This window comes from Suricata suricatta, chromosome 2, assembly GCF_006229205.1.
Source record: "Suricata suricatta isolate VVHF042 chromosome 2, meerkat_22Aug2017_6uvM2_HiC, whole genome shotgun sequence".
Classification (NCBI taxonomy): Eukaryota; Metazoa; Chordata; class Mammalia; order Carnivora; family Herpestidae; genus Suricata; species Suricata suricatta.
The window spans coordinates 87,108,921-87,128,662 of NC_043701.1; the positions used below are offsets into that span (position 1 = coordinate 87,108,921).

The window sequence follows — 19,742 nt, forward strand, 5'->3', positions numbered from 1 at the left end:
AGGGACAGAAAAGCATTTATCATGCAAATAGAAGTCAAAAAAAGCCAAGGCAATAATAACTTACATTGGGAAAAATAGATATTTATTTATTTATAAATAAAAAAATATGTTTATTGAGAGTATGTGTGCATGTGCACAGGGAGGGGCAGAGGGAGATGGGGGGGTGGTAAATCTTAAGCAGCCTGATGTGGAGCTCAAGCTCACAACCATTAGATCATCACCTGAGCCAAAATCAACTGGACGTTTAACCAACTGAGTCACCCTGGGAAAAAATATACTTAAAAACAAAAACTATAAAAGAGACAAGATGCTATATAACCATCTGGGGAGAATCAAACAAGAAGATATGTAACAACTGTAAGTATTTATGAACCCAATGTGGAAGCACCCAAATACTTAAGGTAGTTAATAACATATAAAAAGAAAGTAATTGATAGTTTAAATATACAATGGAATATTATACAGCCATAAACATAATAATTTATTGCTATTTACAATGACATGGATAGAGTTAGACAGTATAATGCTAAGTGAAATAAGTGATTTACAGAAAGACAAATGACATATGACTCATATGTGGAATTTCAGAACAAAGAAAATGAGAGATAAAGACAAAGATAGAGAGAGAGAAACCCTCAAACAGACACTTAACTTTAGAAAATTGATGATTACCAGAAGAGAGGTCGGTAGGGAGATGGGTGAAGCAGGTGATGGGCATTAAAGAGTACACTCACGATGAGCACTGAATAATGTGTAGAATCGTTGAACTGCTGTATTGTATACCTCAAGCTAATATAACATTCTATGTTAACTATACTGGAATTAAAATTAAAAACTTATAGAAAATTTAAAAACCACTAAAAATATTTCACATTTTTTGTCATTCTTAATTTACACTGCAACTTTACATTCCCAGAGTTTTTAAAATATTTTTAAATAAAATTTTAAAATACATTTTTTTAGAAATATGAAGACTTAGAATCTTTATTGCACTCATAATTGTTATCTTTCTCCTACCCCAGTTTTGCCACTTTTTTTGACACATTTAAATGAAGACACCCTTTGAGAATATATTCAGTTGAAGGGTTGCTTATAATATTGATTTTTTAAAAATTTATTTTATTTTATTTTTTTGCCCCAATCATCACTACCTTATAAAGTCTCTCATGGAGATATTAAATATACACCCTCTTCAGCCATCTCTAGTAATCACATACAGTATACCAAACGTTTTCCAGCCTGTTTCATAGTTATATACATTGTTAAAAAAAACACAAGGAATAATTATTATGTATATTTTTCTTATGCATTTCAGAAATGATGAAATAATGTAAATAGTGTTCTTCAGTCATTTTTTTTTTTTGTCCTTGACGGAATGTATTAAATAAGCAAGCACCACCAACAAGTAAAACAAGTACTACAATGTAAAAACATTAAAAAAAAAGACAGCCCTCTCACATGCATAAATGAAAGATTGCACACAAAGAACTCACATCTTTTCAAGCTTCAATAGTAAATATTTTGTTACTATGTATTAAATACTGCATGCTTTGCCCAGGCTAAGATGAAACCACATCATGAATCAATAAGTATTTTGCATTTTCTTTCATTATCTACTCAAAGTCATGCCTACTGCACCTCTAAACATTTCATTAAATCCAATGATACAGCAAACACTCCCAAAATAAACTTAGATTGTATTGCAGTTTCACTTAACAGTATATAAAATGCTGTGTTGTGACAGGTATCAACGATCCATTAGATACTGAATCAATTTTTCTTAAGCACTACTAACTGCTTGCTTTTCCTGAAGCTAGATCATTCTGAAATTTCCTGTTATTTTAATAAATTTTTTGAAATAAAATTTGTATTGAAACCTGTATGATACAAAAAATGTATCAGTATACCGTATCTGGTATGACTTCCAAAAGTATTCAAATGTCATACTACTGAAAACAATTTCTGAGAAATTCATAGTCATTATTCTTAAGCTCTATCTCTTTTACTATCTCTATTCCTATCTACCCATCAATTGGAGCATATGTGTGTTTAAATATATGGCACTTAGTGGTCTGGTATATGTCCAGAAGTAGCATTTTGACAGCTTTCTGTTTAAGCCAAAAAAAAAAAAAAATAATGTAATGTCAACTGTCAGTGGTCATAACTGATTTTTTTTCTTCAAAGATCTGCTTTGTTTGTTCCAGCACTTGACACTGTACGTGATTGTACCAACATTCCAAGGTCTTTCAGTACAATGGCTTCTTGTATTAAGCACAGCACACTATTTTCCTCATTCGTAATTCAACTGCTGTCCTCATAACTACTATTAAACAAAACTTTCCTGGTCGCAACCTTTAAAATTTTGTATCACTGACCACATATTTATAACTAAATAGAGAGGAAAAAGACTGTCAAAGAAACTTTTGCGAAAAAACTAATCACTCTCTAATAAGACAACTCAAGATTAGAAAAATAACAGAACAAGGTCAAAGCACAAGTAGAGGCTTAAAATTATGCTTAATATACGAGGAAGAATTTTAAGTAGGTACGGAAACACACACAATTATTAATACAATATATTAGTCAACTCTAAAAGAGTGAGCATATTCTTAATTAGGTTATACAAATAGAACATTAATAATTTATTAAATTCCTTATCCTATGTGAACTTGTTTTCCATTTTGAAAGCATTTCCTCCCATTTAAATCCCTTCTTGTTACATTCCAGTTAGAGGGACACTCAGTACAACCCACATAAAAGTAGTAGAATTCCAGCAAATTAACGAAAACAATGGGTGAGGTCATAATTGTTCAGGAGATGCAAGGTCACTGCCCAAACAGCGGCCAGGCTGCGAAGGAAGTGCCAGCTCAAGGAAATTTGCTCTCCCACAAGCTCAAGGAGAAAAGTTAAACCTAGAACAGTCAAATGGAAGATGTTGAAAAGGAAGGCTGCGGGGGAAAAGTGAGGAAACTGGATTGGACTTTCTTGAAAGTTTATGTGAAGGAAGATTAAGCAATGACATCTAGAATTCAGTTCACGGGTAGTGCCTGGTTCCAAAATCTTTCAGTCAATTAGTTTTAAAATGCTACCTCTGAGCTTCCTTTTATTCAAATGTTCCACGATAGGTCATCATTTAAACCAAAAATATTCCTGTGAGGTGACAGAGGGAGGTATAGGAAAGGTGAACACCTCCCGGGCATGATGGGGTGAGGATGTGGGAAGTGACTCTGGTAGTCACAATGATATGATATTTGAGAGAATTTGCTAGTTTATAAGTAAATGTTGACAAGAGTAGCCTTTAGTTTGCCATCATCAGTGCTAACTACTTGATAATTGTGACTGAACTTCACGGAATAAAAACAGGAGTAAACAGACAACAAGTGAGGATGTTTATAAATATATCAAAGGTTAAACTCAACAAACTAACACTAAGAAACTATTGGAGTAACTCTGCAATACTAAGGAAGACATATGTCCCCTAAAACAAAAGGTATCAAGAAGCCCATTTCAAACATGGATACACTTCAAGGTTTGAAGTATGTTCTTATCTGTTGAGATGGAGACCAAGCTTCCTCCTAGGAATGCTTTCACTTGAGGGGTGTCTGGGTCACTAAGTCATTTAAGCATCTGACATCACTCACATCATGATGTCACAGTTGCTGAGATTTTTCCCCACATGGGGCTCTGCAGGGAGAGTGCAGAGCCTGCTAGGGATCTCTCTCTCACTGTCTCTCTGCCCCTCCCTCTGTTGCTCACGTGTGTGCATGCTCTTTCTCTCAAAAATAAATAGCCATAAACAAATGCTTTCATATGAACCACCTACACACCCAGATACTCAGATCTCCCATACATAACAGGTTGGCAATCCTGCTCAAGGCTTTTTTGCTGCCCTCTGCTTTCAGTCTCTTTTGGGTGACGTAGGCAAGATACTTAAAACTTCTGATACACAAAGTTCAGTATCTATAATGTAGGAATGATAATACCTGCTTTAATTTACACACAGTGATCTTCTAAAAGTATTTAAATGTAAAAATTATGTTTTACATAATTTCAAAATGGATTCTGTACCTGGCCAATGTTTGACACATAGTAATTGCTCAATTAATAATTGTTTATTAGGTTAATTATAATCATATAACTTAGTAATCATATTCATGAATCTCCACTGTCCAATTAAAAAGTTCATTGTATTTATGTATATAAACCTAAATATTTATAAGATATATTAAAATATTTTAAATTCATGTATTATAGATTATATATAAAATATATTTATAAAAATTTATATTAGACCAAAAATCTCTACCACTAAAAATAAAGTCTTCATGGTTTGCCTTAAGATTTTAGGTAAAGATAACATAGGGGTGCCTGGGTGGCTCAGCTGATTAAGCGTTGGACTCCTGATTTCCACTCAAGTCGTGCTCTCACAGTCCTGAGATTGGGATCTACCTGGAGCTCTGCTCTAGGTGTGGAGTCTGCTTAGGATTCTTAGGATTCTTAGAATTCTCTCTCTCTCTCTCTCTCTCTCTCTCCTTCTGCCCCTCCCCCACTTGCATGCATGTATGTGCTCTCTCTCTCTCAAAAAAAAGATGATTAGCAAAATATTAGTACTGTTTTCTTAGCTTAGTTTTAATTTTTATGATTTTTAGTAATGTATATATATTTTTAACAGTGCATGGATTTAATTTATAAATAAATACTACCTGTATTGGAGTGTGCTCAAAACACTATTTCTAAAAAATGTGGAAATGACTGACACACTGAACAGAAAATCTAAACAATTAAGCTTGACCTCCAAGATTTGCCTGGCTTTTCCTATAGCCTAGCTTCTCATTCCTTTATAAGGAAATCTCTAGGTGTGTGAGTGATCTGTGTACGTCACATCCCCACTCAATGAATCACTACTGATGCAAATCTCAGGGTCTTTGCTCTTACTGTTCCCACATTTTTGTTCATGATCCTCCCCCACTTTATGGATATCTACTAATCCTTAGCCTTAGTAGCAATTCCTCTAAGAGGCTATTTCTGATCCTGTCAACCTCCCACCAGGAAGAGCTTGCTGCCTCGGTTGTCACTTGCATACACTCCCTCTGGTTAGACAGAAGCTAGCACTTGTAATATTTTATTGTCTTTTCGCGTCACTCTTTCCATAGCAAAGAATAGGTCCTTGAGATTAGGGTCTCTGCTTTTTGTTTGTTTGTTTGCTCTTTGGCCTATATATTCCAGCACCCAGAATGTCTTGATGTCTTCTATTTTGATGACAAAAAAGTAAATAATGAAACAAAGGCGTAGTTAATTAATTAATACATAAACTAACAGAGACATAGAAGTAGTTCTCTGACTCAACACTGTACTCTAGTGTAGCTCTTATATCCATTAGGGTCAGCAGAAAACAGATAGCAAATTCATGTGGGTTAATGAGTTTAATAAAAGGATTATTAACGTAAGTGTGGGTAGTGGTTCAGAGAAATAACCAACAGATGGTGAAGCACCCTGCGGCTGCCAAGTATGGGAAGATTATCGACCAGAGGTGATAAAGGGACCAAGGAAAAAGATTTCACCAAAACCTGAAATGGACCTAGAGCCTTGGGCAAGTTACTGGATAGAGGCTGTAGCTTTTTGTCAAAACTCAGCCACTGTTGGCCCAAAATGACAGAGATATGTACTCATCTCCTCTCTTCCCACCTTCTTATATACTGGTGCTGCCTTCTTTGGATTGGATCCAACCAGAAAGAAGAGAACTGGAAAACCTTATTTAGACATTGGTCAGAGATCAGCCTCTAGCCACGTAAGGGCAGAGAGTACCTACTGCCCGGTCAGCACCACATTTTGAGACAAGTATAGCCACGTACTTCTGTTAGCTATATTCGCTCTACAAGAGAATGTGGGCATATTGACTATTTCTTCAGCCAGCTGTGGGCAGCCGGCAGCTGAGGCAAGCTTGTGAAAAATGATGGTGAGCATATGGCAGGCAAATCAACACTTGCAATGTTAGAGAAAGTTTTTTAATCTGAAAGCCCGCTATTTATGCCTGAGAAGTAGTAATTTTATAAATGGATTCTGAATAACCTAAAAGTAGTTGGTATTACTTTAAATAGTGGGCAATTTACTCCCTTCTTTTTGGTAAGGTTAGAATTAGATTTTCAAGTTCACTGATTCACAAAGTCCTCCTGCGGGAATGGGCTGTTAGGAACTCGGCAGCAGATCCACTAAGTACAGACTGTGCAGTGACTTTCAAGATTGAGTGCTTATTCTACACACACTATGTATAAATTCATTCTGATGTTTCACTAAGAAATGATTTATAGAACATGTCAAAATTAATTAACTTTCTGCCAAGAAAGATACATGGGACTTTAGATCTACAATTTCAGGTAGTTTTTGTTCAGAGTTCATAGGTCATAGGAATCACAAAACTTGGAGGGCTTTCAGATATTTATTCAGCTTTCTCCCTCCCTCCTTCCCTCCCTCATTGTTGACCCCCTTCACACATATTTATACATGAGAAGACTGAGTCCCTGGAAATTTAAATTACTTGTTCAACATTGTGTGGCCATGGATGTACAGGTTTCCTTATTTTTGTTATTTCTCCCTAATTATCTATACTTTTTTTGTTTTTAGTATTGTAAAGCCGGTAACTTTATATTCAGTTTTCCATCACCATTCTAGAGAGCCATCCTTAAAGAGAAGGAAGGAGTAGTTAACAGCTAATATTGGAAGGTAAAACAGGAGTTAGGCACAAGGAGATTGTGTTGAGAAGAAATACAGTTTTATCTTAACAGATATAATTTTGAAGATGAAAGGGTATGTCAGAAGAGTATGAGTTTATAAAAAAAAATTCACAAGACCACTAGAGTATTATTCTTTGCTATCTGAAATACTAAGACTGACTTTTATATAAAGACTTAAAAGGAAAAATATAATCGATAACAAAATGATAGAAAAATAAGCTGTCAATTTTTCCAGGGATACTAGATTATTCTCTTCATGCTTTAGTCAGGCTTTTTTTAGATTTTATTTTTTTGAGCAGTTTTAGATTAACAACAAAATTACAAAAAGGGTATAGAGATTTCTCATGTTCTTTCTCCACACATGCATAGTCTCCCTCATTTCATAACACTCATTAGAATGGTGTATTTTACCCAAGGAGGAAGCTACACTGACATACCAAATCATTCAAAACCCATGCTTTACCTTCTAGTTAACTCTGGGTTGTACATCCCATTGGTTTGCACAAATATATAATGGCTATACCTATCATTATAATGTCATAGAGACTAGTTTTATTCCATAAAAGCTATGTGCTTCTCCTATTCATTTCTCCTTCCTACTGAATATCTGGTCACACTATGTAGATATTGTATGGATGTAAGTTTTCAGTTCCTTTGTAAAAATGTCAAGGAGCGTGCTTGCTGGATCAGATGCAAGTTGTTTAGTTTTGTAAAATAAAAACCCTCCAAATTCTTCCACAGTGGATGTACCATATTGCATTCCCACCAGTAATGAACAGAGTTCTTATTGCTCTATATCCTCATCAGCATTTGGTATTTCCAGTATTCTGGATTTTGGCTATTCTAACAGGTGTGTTGCAATATCTCATTGTTATAATTTGCATTTCTCTCATGACCTATAATGCAGAGCATCTTTTCATATGGTTATTTGCCAAATAAATTTCTTTTCTGGTGAGGTTAAGGTCTTTGGTCCATTTTTTTAATCAAGCTGTTTTCTTATTCAGCTTTAAGAGTTCTTTGTATATTTTGGATAAATCCTTTTGTCAGAGAGTCATTTGCAGATATTTTCTCTTTGTGGCTTGTCCTTCTCTTGACAATGTCTTTTGCAGAGCAGAAGCATTTAATTTTAATGAAGCACTATTTATCAATTATTTCTTTCACAGATCATTTCTTGTGTTGTATCTAAAAAAGTATCACCATGCCCAAGGTTACTTAGGTTTTTTCTTACATTACCTTCTAGATGTTTTATAATAGTTTTGCTTTTTGCACTTAGATTTATGATCAATTTTGAAATACTTTTTGTGGGGGATACAAGGTCTGTGTCTAGATTTTCCCGCTATGGTCCAGCACCCTTTGTTGAAGAGACCAATCTTGCTCCAGTGTATTACCTTTGCTCCTTTGTCAAAGATCAGTTGACTATATTTATGAGACCTAGTTATTGTTCGCCCTTATACATTTGTGCCTAAAATAAATGTCTGCTTTACTGAGTTATCTAGAAATTACATAGATCTGGTTTTGGTTTTTTGCTTTTTATGTTTTTTGTTTTTGGCTTAGCCGAGAGAAATCTGCTTTAGATCTCAAGTCTGTCTTATTCCCTCAGGAATTTACCAGGAGGAATTTCTCATACTTCCTGGCAATGCTTCCACTGGACTCATAATTAATTGCCTTTGTCAGACAACACAACAAAATAAGGCATGTTCAAATTGAAGGTAGTTTCTACTTCCACTAAATGTTTCTCATGTTACTTAGAGCAGATTTTATAGTTCTTCCTGAAACATGTTGTATCTTACAGATTCAGGTCTTTATTTCAGGAAGAGGTCATTCGGGACAGCTAAACTTTCCAGAGAAGACAGTGGCTCATAGCAAAGCCTTAAATATCAGGCTATGCTTGTTGCAATCTGGAGATGTCTGCCTTCTCTACTTTCTTCTCCACTTCACCTTTGCCAGCTTCTCTGAGCCAGGAGGCCAGGCAAGTCACATTCTGGCTGAAATACTCCTCCAGCTCCACTTCTGTGATTCTGTGGTAAAGAACCGGCTCTTAAGGAAACTTCCTCCATATTCCCTATTGCTTATCTGTGCTGTTCTCTCACCCACCCCAAACTGGGAAAATCCGATAAAAGGATTCCTGAATGAGCCTTTGGGAGGGGGAGGATTGTATCCTAATTACTTTAAAGTCATTTCTTTTATGCCTCAGGTCCTAAATTCCCTTCCATTTTCTTTCTTTTCTCCCTTCCCTCCCCTCCCCTCCCTTGCCCTCCCTTTCCTTTCCCTTCCTCTCTCTCCTTTCTCTCTTTCTTTCTTGTATATAGAGGTGCTTATTTCTTTTAATGGTGTTTCTGGTTGATTTCAAGGCAGAGGAGTAGAATAAAACTGCCTTTACTCCCTCACGTTTATTTAGAAATCAATTACTACAATGGATTGAATGTGTGTGTCCCCCCAAATTCATATTTTAAAATCTTAACCCCTAATGTGATAGTATTAGGAGCTAATCAGGTCACAAGGTGGAGCCCTCACGAATGAGATGAGTACTCTTAAAGAGGGACCCCAGAGAGCTCTCCCATTCTGTGACCAAGTGAGCATTCAATAAAAAAGTCAGAGGTCTACCACCCAGAATAGAGCTTTCACTAGCGAGTGAATCTATTGGTGCCTTGATCTTGGACTTCTTAGCCTTGAAGGGAATGAAAAATAAATTTCTTTTGTTTATAAGTTACCTAGCCAATGTTACTTTGCTGTAACAGCCCTGAGAGATCTACCTCACATGATAATAACTAAATATTCCATACATGGAAGCACCTTGATGTAACTAGTCCTTTTATTGGGGTGGAATTTAGATTGCTTTGCCAGGACAAATCATGCTACAATGAGAGTTGCACATATATATAGAAGAATTTCATACAGCATCACTGACAATGGTAGTTTCCTTTTTAAATTTTAATACATACTGCAAAAGTGTTTTTCAAAAAGCTTGTACCAGTTTTTGTTGCCACCAAGAATGTCTATTTTCCCCCAAATGCTTACCATTAAATACTATTATTAATAAAATACCAAGTCTCAGACTTCTATCATTAAAAAGACTTGCTTCCAGGCTTGGCCCTTGGCACGTATCTGGCAACTTAACTGGTAAACAGTTCTATACAATGCTAAAATTTTTTTTCTAAGTGAGAATATTGTGTAAATGATAAAATTGTTCACTACACTTAATCTGTTTGTAAAAACAATGTGGTTTATGGAGAACATGTGCTTTCCTTCTGGGAGTTTGGCACTTTTGCATATGCCAGGCATAGGGTGCCTACGTGATCAACCTCCAATAAAAATCTGGGACACCGAGTCTCTAATAAACTTCCCTAGCAGATAATGCCTTACACAATTTTGCTGCGCTCTTTGTGGGAGGAATTAAGTGTAGGCTGTTAATTTTCAAAGGGAGAGGACTCTGGAAGCTCAAAATTTCCAGTAGAACTTCGCATAGAGTTTCCTCCAGACTTCTGCCCATGCAAATTTTTCTTTATGATTTTGGTTTGTATTCTTTCATTGTGATGAATCTCAGACATGAATGTAACTATATGCTGAATTCTGTGAGTCCTTCTAGTGAATTACCAAAACAGAAGGCTGTTTTAGTGACCCCTGACACATTGTTAAACATTTTATTTACTAATCTGAGAGGTGAAAATGGGATTTAATTTTTTAAATTTAATTATCATTGAGGATTAACATATTTTCTGTGTCCTGATCCTATCATTTGCTGATTTTAAGAGACTTGAATTTTTAGAGCATTTACAGGTTCACAGCAAAATTGAGTGCAAAATACTCCTAAGCACAAAGTAAAAGTACTCCCCCCAACACCTTCATACATGATAGCCTCCCCCATTAGCAACGTCACTCACTAGAATGGAACCTACATTAATACATAATATTCACTTAAAGTCCATAGTTTACACTGCAGTTAACCTTTGGTTTTCTACATTTTATGGGTTTGGGCAGAAGTGTAATGGCATATATCTATAATATAGAATAGTTTCACTGCCCTAAAAATCCTTTGTGCTCCCTCTGTTCAAATCTCCCTCTCACCTAACCCTGACTACACTGCTGCTCTTTTAATGGTCTCCAGAGTTTTGCCTTTTCCAGAATGCCATATAATCAGGATCCTACAGTATACAGCCTTTCCTTTCATTTGGTAATTATACATTTAGTTTCTTCCATGCCTTTTCATGGCTTGATAGCTCATTTCTTTTTAACACTGAGTAATATTCCATTGTCTGAATGTGTTTTAGCTTGTTTATCCATTCATCTACTGAAGGACATCTTGGTTGCCTTCAAGTTTTGGCAATTGTGAATAAAGCTGTTATATCAACATCTCTCTGTAGATTTTTGGTGGATATAAGTTATCAGTTCCTTTGGGTAAATACCAATGAGCACAATTGCTGGATCTATGGTAAGGAGTATGTTGAATGTTGTAAGAAACTGGCAAGTTAATTACTGTAACCATTTTGCATTCCCACCAGCAATGAACCACAGTTCCTGTTGTGTCCCATTTTCACCAGCACCTGGTGTTACCAGTGTTCTGGATTTTGGGCATTTCAATAGGTGTGTGGTAGTATCTCTGTTGTTTTAATGTTTATTTCCTTGATCTACCATGATATAATATATCTTTTCATATGTTTATTTGCCATTTGTGTATCTTCTTTGGTGAGGTAGGAAGGTCTTTGGCTCATTTTTGTATCAGATTATTTGTTTTCATTTTGTTGAGTTTCATTTTGAGAGTTCTTTGTATGTTCTTGATAAAGGTCCATAATCAGAAATGCCTTCTAATAGTCTGTGACTTGCCTTTTCAGTTCTTGACTTTCAGCTCATTTTCAATTAGGTTTTGACCTTTTTTCTTAATGAGTTGTTTAAGTATTAAGAAAATTAGCTCTGTCAATTCAATGTTCAAATATACTTTCTCAGTTGGCTACTTGGGTTTTAACTTCATAATATTTTTTAAGCAAAATTTTCTCTTCTTTAAAAATCTAATTATTTCCTTGCATTATCTCTGCATTCTGTACCCTAACATATCCTCCTTTTACTTAAATTTTAGCCTTTCTTCTAGTATCATAAAGAAAAATTTCTAAGTACTGAATATAACTGGGCTTTGCTTTGGTATAATAAGTGTCAAAGGCATATAATTCTTCTTTTTCTTTGTTAATTCTTCTTATTCCTTTACATGGCTAAGCAATTGCCTCCCAAACAAAATAAATGAATTAATTTCCCACCTAATTGGAAATGTTACTTTACCACAGGCAATGTTTTATAGGGTTTTGGAGATCTTATTTCTAGATCCTTATCTGTTTGATCTGATTATTCATGCACTTAATTTTTTACTATTTTCATAGAATAAAATGCATGTAACTATCTAGGGACATTAGTTTTTTCTCTTGTTTATTTTTTCAAAATTTTCTTGGCTTGTCTTGTAAGCCTATTTTTCCCTTGTAAGTTTGACAGTAACAATATGGGGACAATTGGTATATTTTCTAAGTATTGTGTGTTGGGGCCCAGTAGGCCAAAACACCTCCCGCATAGTGATGGTGAAGGCAACGCCTCCGGGGCACAGGAGAGTCTATTAGGTGACCATGAAGACAACGCCTCGGGGAAGCAGGTGAACTACTTGGGAAGTTGCGGAACAAGTCGGAAGACTGTGAAACAACATTTGACCTCCTGGGCTGCACATGTGGTTTTTGTTTAACGTGTCTATGATTTTCTTGTTGCTTTACAAAAAGGCATATACTTTTAAGTTTTGAATCAATTTAGGTCAATTTAGTGACGCCAGCTTTCCCTTACATTATTTTTGCTTCCAGCTCATTGCCTGCTGTTGGGGGCAAACACAATCCTCTGTCTAAAATTTATTTCTTGGATAACTGCTAAAGGGCCTTGAAAGAATGTAAAACTCCTCAAAGAAAATTCTTTGGGCTAAGTATCTTATGCATAGAGACAGACTCCCTCATTCCTGTTTTTTGACTCCTGTTCTCTCTTCCGTGATAAAAATGATCCTTCCCAGAACATGTTTTTACTTTTTCAAGGACCATAAACTATGTAATTATTAAAGAAAAAATGTAATCACCTATGGTATATAAGACACTGACTATCTTAGTAAAGTGTAATACTACCACCATTCACGTTATCTGTCTTCTTTCTTATAGATATTGTGCCGACACCAACTCCCTACTCAGAGACTCTTAGACTGAGGTGCATGGGCTGGTCCCCCACAATTGTGGATAGGCACACATCATTTTTATGTTTCCAAGCATGGTGTTCTGTAGAGAACTTTTATAGTTAGGTTTATCCACAGATTTCTATCTGTCTTTTTTACTTTTGTAAGTGGAATAGTTTAATTTTTTTGTTTCCATCATCATGTTCAACTGTTATTTGTATCTATGAAATATATTGTTTTTATATTATTTTTGTGTCAATAAACCCCCAATGAGTTACTTTATTTATATTTTCAATTGATTCTCTTGAGTTTTTCAGTGTACATTCATGACCTCTGGGAAAAAAATCCTAATTTTTTCCATCTGCTTTCCAATTTTTATTTCTTTCTCATTTCAGCTACATTAACTAGTACTTACAGATCAATGTTATCTAAGAGTGGAGTTAATATGCTGTCCTGTCTTGTTTTTTACTACAACAGAAATGCTTCTAGTGTTTCAGAATTTGAGTATTATCCTGGCTGACAGTTTGATGTCTCTTTTTCTTTGTAAAAATTACTCTATACCAGTTCTTCCATGAAGATGTTATCTCAACCTCTTCTAGAAGACTTATCACCCATGTGCAATTTCATTCTATGGATTAAAATCAGAAAAGTCTTCTATTATATCTTTGTGTTTTTGCTCTGTTGTATTTGGCTTTTGGTTTTTCTGTTCTAATTTTTCTGATGATCCTACATTCAGGAACACCAGGTTTCATATAGTAATCTACCTTGATTGTTTCCATATCCATCATTTAAAAAAAATCACGGTTCAGTTAGATGTTCTTAAACTGTTTTCTATATCACTGCCTTTTCTTCATAGAATATTTTTCCACTTTTAGTTGCTTCTAAAGTTAATTTTACTTCTTCTTGTTTTCCAATTCCCCTCCATTTGAGCTCTGCCAAATCACTCATTCAGTTCATGAGTTAAGCTTATTCAATATAAATTCTTTTTCTGTTTTTGGTTCAGAAAAACCATATTTCCTTTACTATCTTTGTTTTCTTGGAGAAATGTCTGCCCTTACTTTCCTATCAGCTCTAGGCTTGGGGCAATTTTATACTTAAGCTTGCCTAAAACTCAGTAGTTCGTAGGGAAGCCCCTGCGTCATGGTGTGTATGTAGTGATTTAGAATTCTTGTCCACTGGTCATCAAACTTTAGTCCATCAGTCCATCAAACTAGTAGTCCTTCCTTGGCAGTAATGGCATAGTGAGTTTCTTGCTCAGTCTTGCCTATTACACTATTCTGTTTTCAAACAAACTGAAAGATGCTTCAGCAGCCCTTTCTTTTAACTCAGACCATGTTGTACTAAGAAGGTGTCACTGGCTTAGCTCTCACAAAGTTCAGGATACTCAGAGACTTTAAGTGTTCACAGAAGTTGCAAAGACAGAATGTCCTAAGTGTCTTCCTTCAGTTAGGTTTAATTTTATCACATTCTTTATCCCTGTCATTTGTGATTTGAGACTGTGACTGTTTCCTATTGTCATGAAAGAAGAGACTTTCATTTGTATTTGTCATTCTTATTGATATCAGTCTGTTTGAAAGCAAAAAGTAGGGCAGATCTATCATATTCAACTTGGAAGTTCTAGCAGTACCTCTGTTAACAATTATAAAGTTGCCAGTGAGTTGCTATTCCAGATTCTTAGGGTTATTTAGCTAAATTCACTTAGTGACCGCAATACATTTTTTAGCCTTCATAAATGGTTCTTTTATTTTTTGACATGGCAGAATCATTTCTGAATTTGACATAATGTAAAACAGTTTACATTTAGCCATCAAGTCTGTGATATGTGGCCCTCTGCTTTGTTGGTATTGTCCATTTACTCTTTATTTCATTAGCTTCAATGATGTGGTGGAAAGTTTGAGCAAAATGTAGGTCAAAATACCTGATTTTTGTCTCTTCACTGAGACTTCAACTTTCTTAATTATATATGCTTATTCATATATATATATAATTCTTAAATGCAAGAGATACTAAAAACCAATTTAATGTAAAACTTAATCTATGCCCTAGTAAGCTATAATATACCGGTAGTTATCATTTTGTTGTTAGATTGGCTATTTCTAATAAGATCTAAGCATCTGACAAATGTTCTACATATTTTTAAATGTGTTTGCTTATTTCAAATAATCAAATGGGAATATTAGGCTCTATGCAATGGTGGGTGCTATCCTAATTACACTTTTAATTGAGTGGTCAACATTAAATTAAATGTCTACAGCAAGTTAACACAGCAACAGCAGGAGACAACTCCAGTTGCCCTGGAGGCTCATTTAATTACTTAGTGGGGGCCAAGTAACTAACATAATTGTAATACTTCAGGAAAAGAGATCAGGAAATCACCAGAATAAGGGTAGTCAGAATAGACTAAAACAGGGATTGAAATGACAACACACATGATACAGAATCAGAAGTGAACACATAGAGACACATACACGTAAGGAATTGTAGGGAACCTGGAGGATGAAGTCAGGAGATCAAGCAACCATTAAGGAGACCAAGAAAGGAGTTGGCCTGATACCACTAGATGAAGAAAAGGAGGAATACTGGTGTGGGTGAGAAAAAATACAGCTGTTTAAGTACAAAGAGGAGAGGGATTGGACATATCATAAAAATGATGACCAAATCAATACTGTGTGGAGAGAAATTATTGTCTAGATAAATCAACTGTTTGTTTACTGATTTATTTAAACTATATCCTGCACTAAAAAGGCTTTAAAACAAGATTTCACAATCCACAGATAGCAAAATCACTAGGAAGGAATGAATGAATAAAGGAAAATAATGGGGGTGAGAAAAAGACAAACACAATGGGGTTACGGTAGTCAACAACGTGGCGGCCACACAGTCCTATTCGTGGTCCTAGAAGCCAAAGCAAACAGGCACATGTGACCTGTTAAAAGGTTTCCAGGGCCATGAGGAAAGCAACTGAGCTGCTCGCAAGTAGCACATGGGTTGAGACTTCAGTAAAATTTATCTTATGTGTTTTTAATCAAGAGAACAGACTGTGTGATGGAGTAGATGACACTTTCAATGTCATTTCTACAATAAATATGATATAAAATTCTGAGTGATGCTACCATAATTTCACTTCATTTAGTCCAAACCATAACTGCATAAATAGTTCAGAAAAAGCAATTATGCAAATGATCCAGATAAGACACTCCCAGATGGTCTGGCTTATCCAAGAGCAAAATTTAGAATATCCAGAGAACATCATATCCTTTAGATAATCCTCAATGAATAATCCTCAATGAATATTTTCACAACAAATAAATCACACATGAGAAAGTCTTTCATAATATAGGCATTATTTACCCAGAGATAAAGTGACAAATATTTTCTGTCTAGAACATGCGGCCAATTAATTACAAGTTTTCTAAACTACTCATGATTAAATACATCTACTTATCTTAATTTCTTCTGGTTCCCCCCCCTTTTTTTTCCTCTGGGGGAATCTATTACATTTTATAAAATGTGAAAGAGAATTATTCTTAGGTATAGCTCCCTAGGTTGCTGTTTAGATTTTGTTTATAGGGTAATTCTTAAAATGCTATAAACTTGGAAAGATGACAAGTATGCTTTATTCTCACTAAAATAAGTATCTGAATCCCAAATCCCAAAATTCCAGTCTCTGGGCAAGTTTTTTTCTCCATTGTAGGTGGAAACAGTTCTACAGACTTATAAAAAAAAAGTGTCATCTCACGGAGACTAACTCATGCTATGGATTTTTGACAGCAAAGTTTGAATTCACTCTAGTAGTACATTTCCTAAACATGAGCAAAATGGAATTAATGTGGGGAAACCCACAAAAGCTCAAATGCTTTAAAGTAGAAAATTATATGCTTGAGGGTAGCTCATTCTAGGTTATATGCATATGAATTTCAGGACTTAGTACAGCAGAGTCTTAAGTACTGTCTAGCCCATGGCCTTGAGAGAGAGACACATGCAGTTAACGGTTATAATATGTTACCTCAGATCGGCAGCCTTCCCCGTCTTGTTAGTACACGTAACCTCTCTGGTCTGATATCCAATCTGAATGTCCCAATATTTGTTCTCTTGTCGGTTCTGTCTGTTTCTGTTTCTTTTTTTCTTAATAAGTTCACGGGCTTCTGGATCCTTCACTCCTTTTCCTCGGTCCTTTTCCCGTTCTTTATTCTTCCCACGTCTCCTTGCCTGTCTTACTTGTCTTGAGTGAGGCATTGAGCATGAGCTCCAGGGCCCCACGTGCAAGCTGTACAAGCTCTCTTCATCTTCACACGGGCTGGACTGGCACACCTGAAACTCCGTCAAGTTCGGGCAGCCGGAACCTCCAAACTGGGGGGGTGCTACCACATGACGTGTCCGGTGCTGGAGCCCACTGCCACACGTCTTGGAGCATTCTGACCAGGCAGAAAACTCAGACACAATGCAATCTTGCTGGCAGGGGATGAGACAGGCCTGTTCCAGGAGAGGTTTGGGCTCGAAGTACTCACAAATGATGTCCTCGGCCAGAATGTCTTTCTCCTTCTGGATGCACGTTATCTCTCTCACCTGAATGCCTTCCTCCCCCTTAATGCACTCAAGGGGTTTCTCCAGGCTCTTGGAAATCACAGGCCGACACTGATTCCAGGGTCCCAGCCTCCAATCATACAACTCCTTGTGCCAGTCACACACTTTGAAACAGTTTTGCTGATTACTGGGTCTCTCAGCCTGTTTACAGTTTGTATGCAACGTTGTCCAGCCTTCCACATGAGCACACCACACAGCCCGGGTTTGAATGCCTCCTGGGCCACATTCATCTCCCATGCATCGGCCCCATGGACCTGAAAATTGATACAAGAGTTAACAGTGCCAGTAGAAGAAAACTGTAAGTTATTTCACTTTCCAGAAAGACATGTCAAGGTCTAGTACGTTAACTTTCCCTGAAGTGTTATAAAGTAGGTCTCTGTGCATGACTGCTGGAAAGTAGAGATCTGCACTCAGTGGTTTTGCAATGGGAGAAGTATGTCACAGAGTCTATATACGGTAACTGCTGGGACAAGTTCACTTCGGGTCCTTTTGGGATTATTAAAAGATTGCTTTTCTTCATTTCCTTAATTTTAGGTGGAGGACCCTTGCTCATAAAGGACATCAGAAATTAGTCACAATGCAAACATTACTCTTTGCCTTGTAACTATCAAATCCATGTCAGTAACAGGAAAGGAAAGTGGCCCCTTGTGAAGAACTTCATCTCCTAAAGGCTTCTCTTTTCCAGAGCAATTAAGGATTTTGTAGAACGTGTTCTCCTCTTTTTCATTTTCTAATTCTCCGCATACTGTAACTACAAGAGCCTCCAGGGTGTATATGTGTGTAGTGACAGAAGTGTTAACTTTCCGATAACCAAAGCTGGGAAGTGACAAATCTTCATTTAAGCACATTCTGCTTTTAGATTTACCCCCCTCCAAATTAATTTTCTCATCTCCCCAGTGAAGGATAAAGATGGGCAAGAGAATTAAAATTGAACTAAAGAACTTTTATGATTTTCTGCATGTTAAAGGGTTCTTGGGCGTTTTAGCAAAGTATTTATTTCTAAATAGAAACTATTGGGGATTATATAGCTGTCTTATGGAACACTTAAGTCAGTGGCTTTAGAATGAAGTGTGAGGTTTTTATCTTAGAATCCTTCTTAGGGTATCTCAATTTATGAAATTGAGAATTATATTACTTTGGAATTTTGAAGAAACAACATGATCATAAATACTGGCATGATTGTCAAAATATGGTCCATGGAATTTGAGGGATTATTTGATGTAACCTAGAGTCATTTTCAACAGGTTGTATCAGAGCTGAGGAGCAGTGTAAAGGATTGGGTTCTAGGGTCCTCAGCCGAAGTTGACTACCCTTCTCCATCACTGTTGTTCTATAAGAGAAGCTCTGTTATTATTATTTATTTACACCTATGCTGACATTATGCAGAAGATTTTGTCAGACAAGAGGCTTCTGAGGCTGGAAAGTGAAAACCATGAGACGAAGCCAACAGATTCATTCCATTGATGAGAAAATCAGTGACAAGAAGGGGAAGTGATTTTCCAAGTTCACATCTTACATAAATAAAAAAAAAATATGCTGGATTTCAGATTCTTGTCCTGACTTTTAGTTTTATGATTTAGCCTAGATCTCAGAGCTTGAGTCTTAGATATTCCTATGCAAAATGATTAATCTAGAAAGAAAGAAATAAGAAGAATGTGTTCATTATGTGCAACCATTTAATTTTGTTTAACTAGAAACATGTTTACAATTTGACGATGCCAACTTCATTACAAATGGAATAACGGAGTTGTAAATAGGACTATATTTTCAGTCACTATCTCTTCTAATCATTACTGCATGAAAATATGAATTGGATATTTGGCGTATCCACTTTACTACTTGATGAAGTTCACATGTAGAGTGATAAGGAACTTAAAATACATTTAGGGAAATAGTTTTCCCAGAGTGCTGATGTCAAAACTTTATGAGCTAAGGAAGTCAGTGTTTGTTACAACTGTCAACATACAATATCTGATATTTTAATCTTATTTTTAATTTGTCAAAGGAAATATATATATTCATGTGTCTGGACGCTTTTAGAAAGTTTCTAAATATACAGTGTGAGAATCAAGAACCTAGAAGTTTCTCAGTAAAGGAACACAGAGATATGTATAAAACTTTAGATTTAATTCCAAACAACTTTGGTATTTTTTTCCTCTTTCCTACTGTGCTTAAAATAGTAATCTATATTTCACACTCTAAACAAAGAATATAAAGTATATATTTATATATATTTAATTTATATA

The 19,742-nt window shown here is 35.8% G+C and overlaps 1 protein-coding gene across 1 annotated transcript in view; it reads right to left on the reverse strand.

Moving 5' to 3' along the window:
* The window catches only part of THSD7A (thrombospondin type 1 domain containing 7A), a 430,772-nt gene that overhangs the window by 238,525 nt on the left and 172,505 nt on the right, over nt 1-19,742 (reverse strand). Inside the window, exon 2 of the mRNA XM_029929576.1 lies at nt 16,919-17,750. Coding sequence (XP_029785436.1) covers nt 16,919-17,733 — 815 coding nt within the window. The 5' untranslated portion in view covers nt 17,734-17,750. The remainder of the gene's footprint in view (nt 1-16,918; nt 17,751-19,742) is intronic.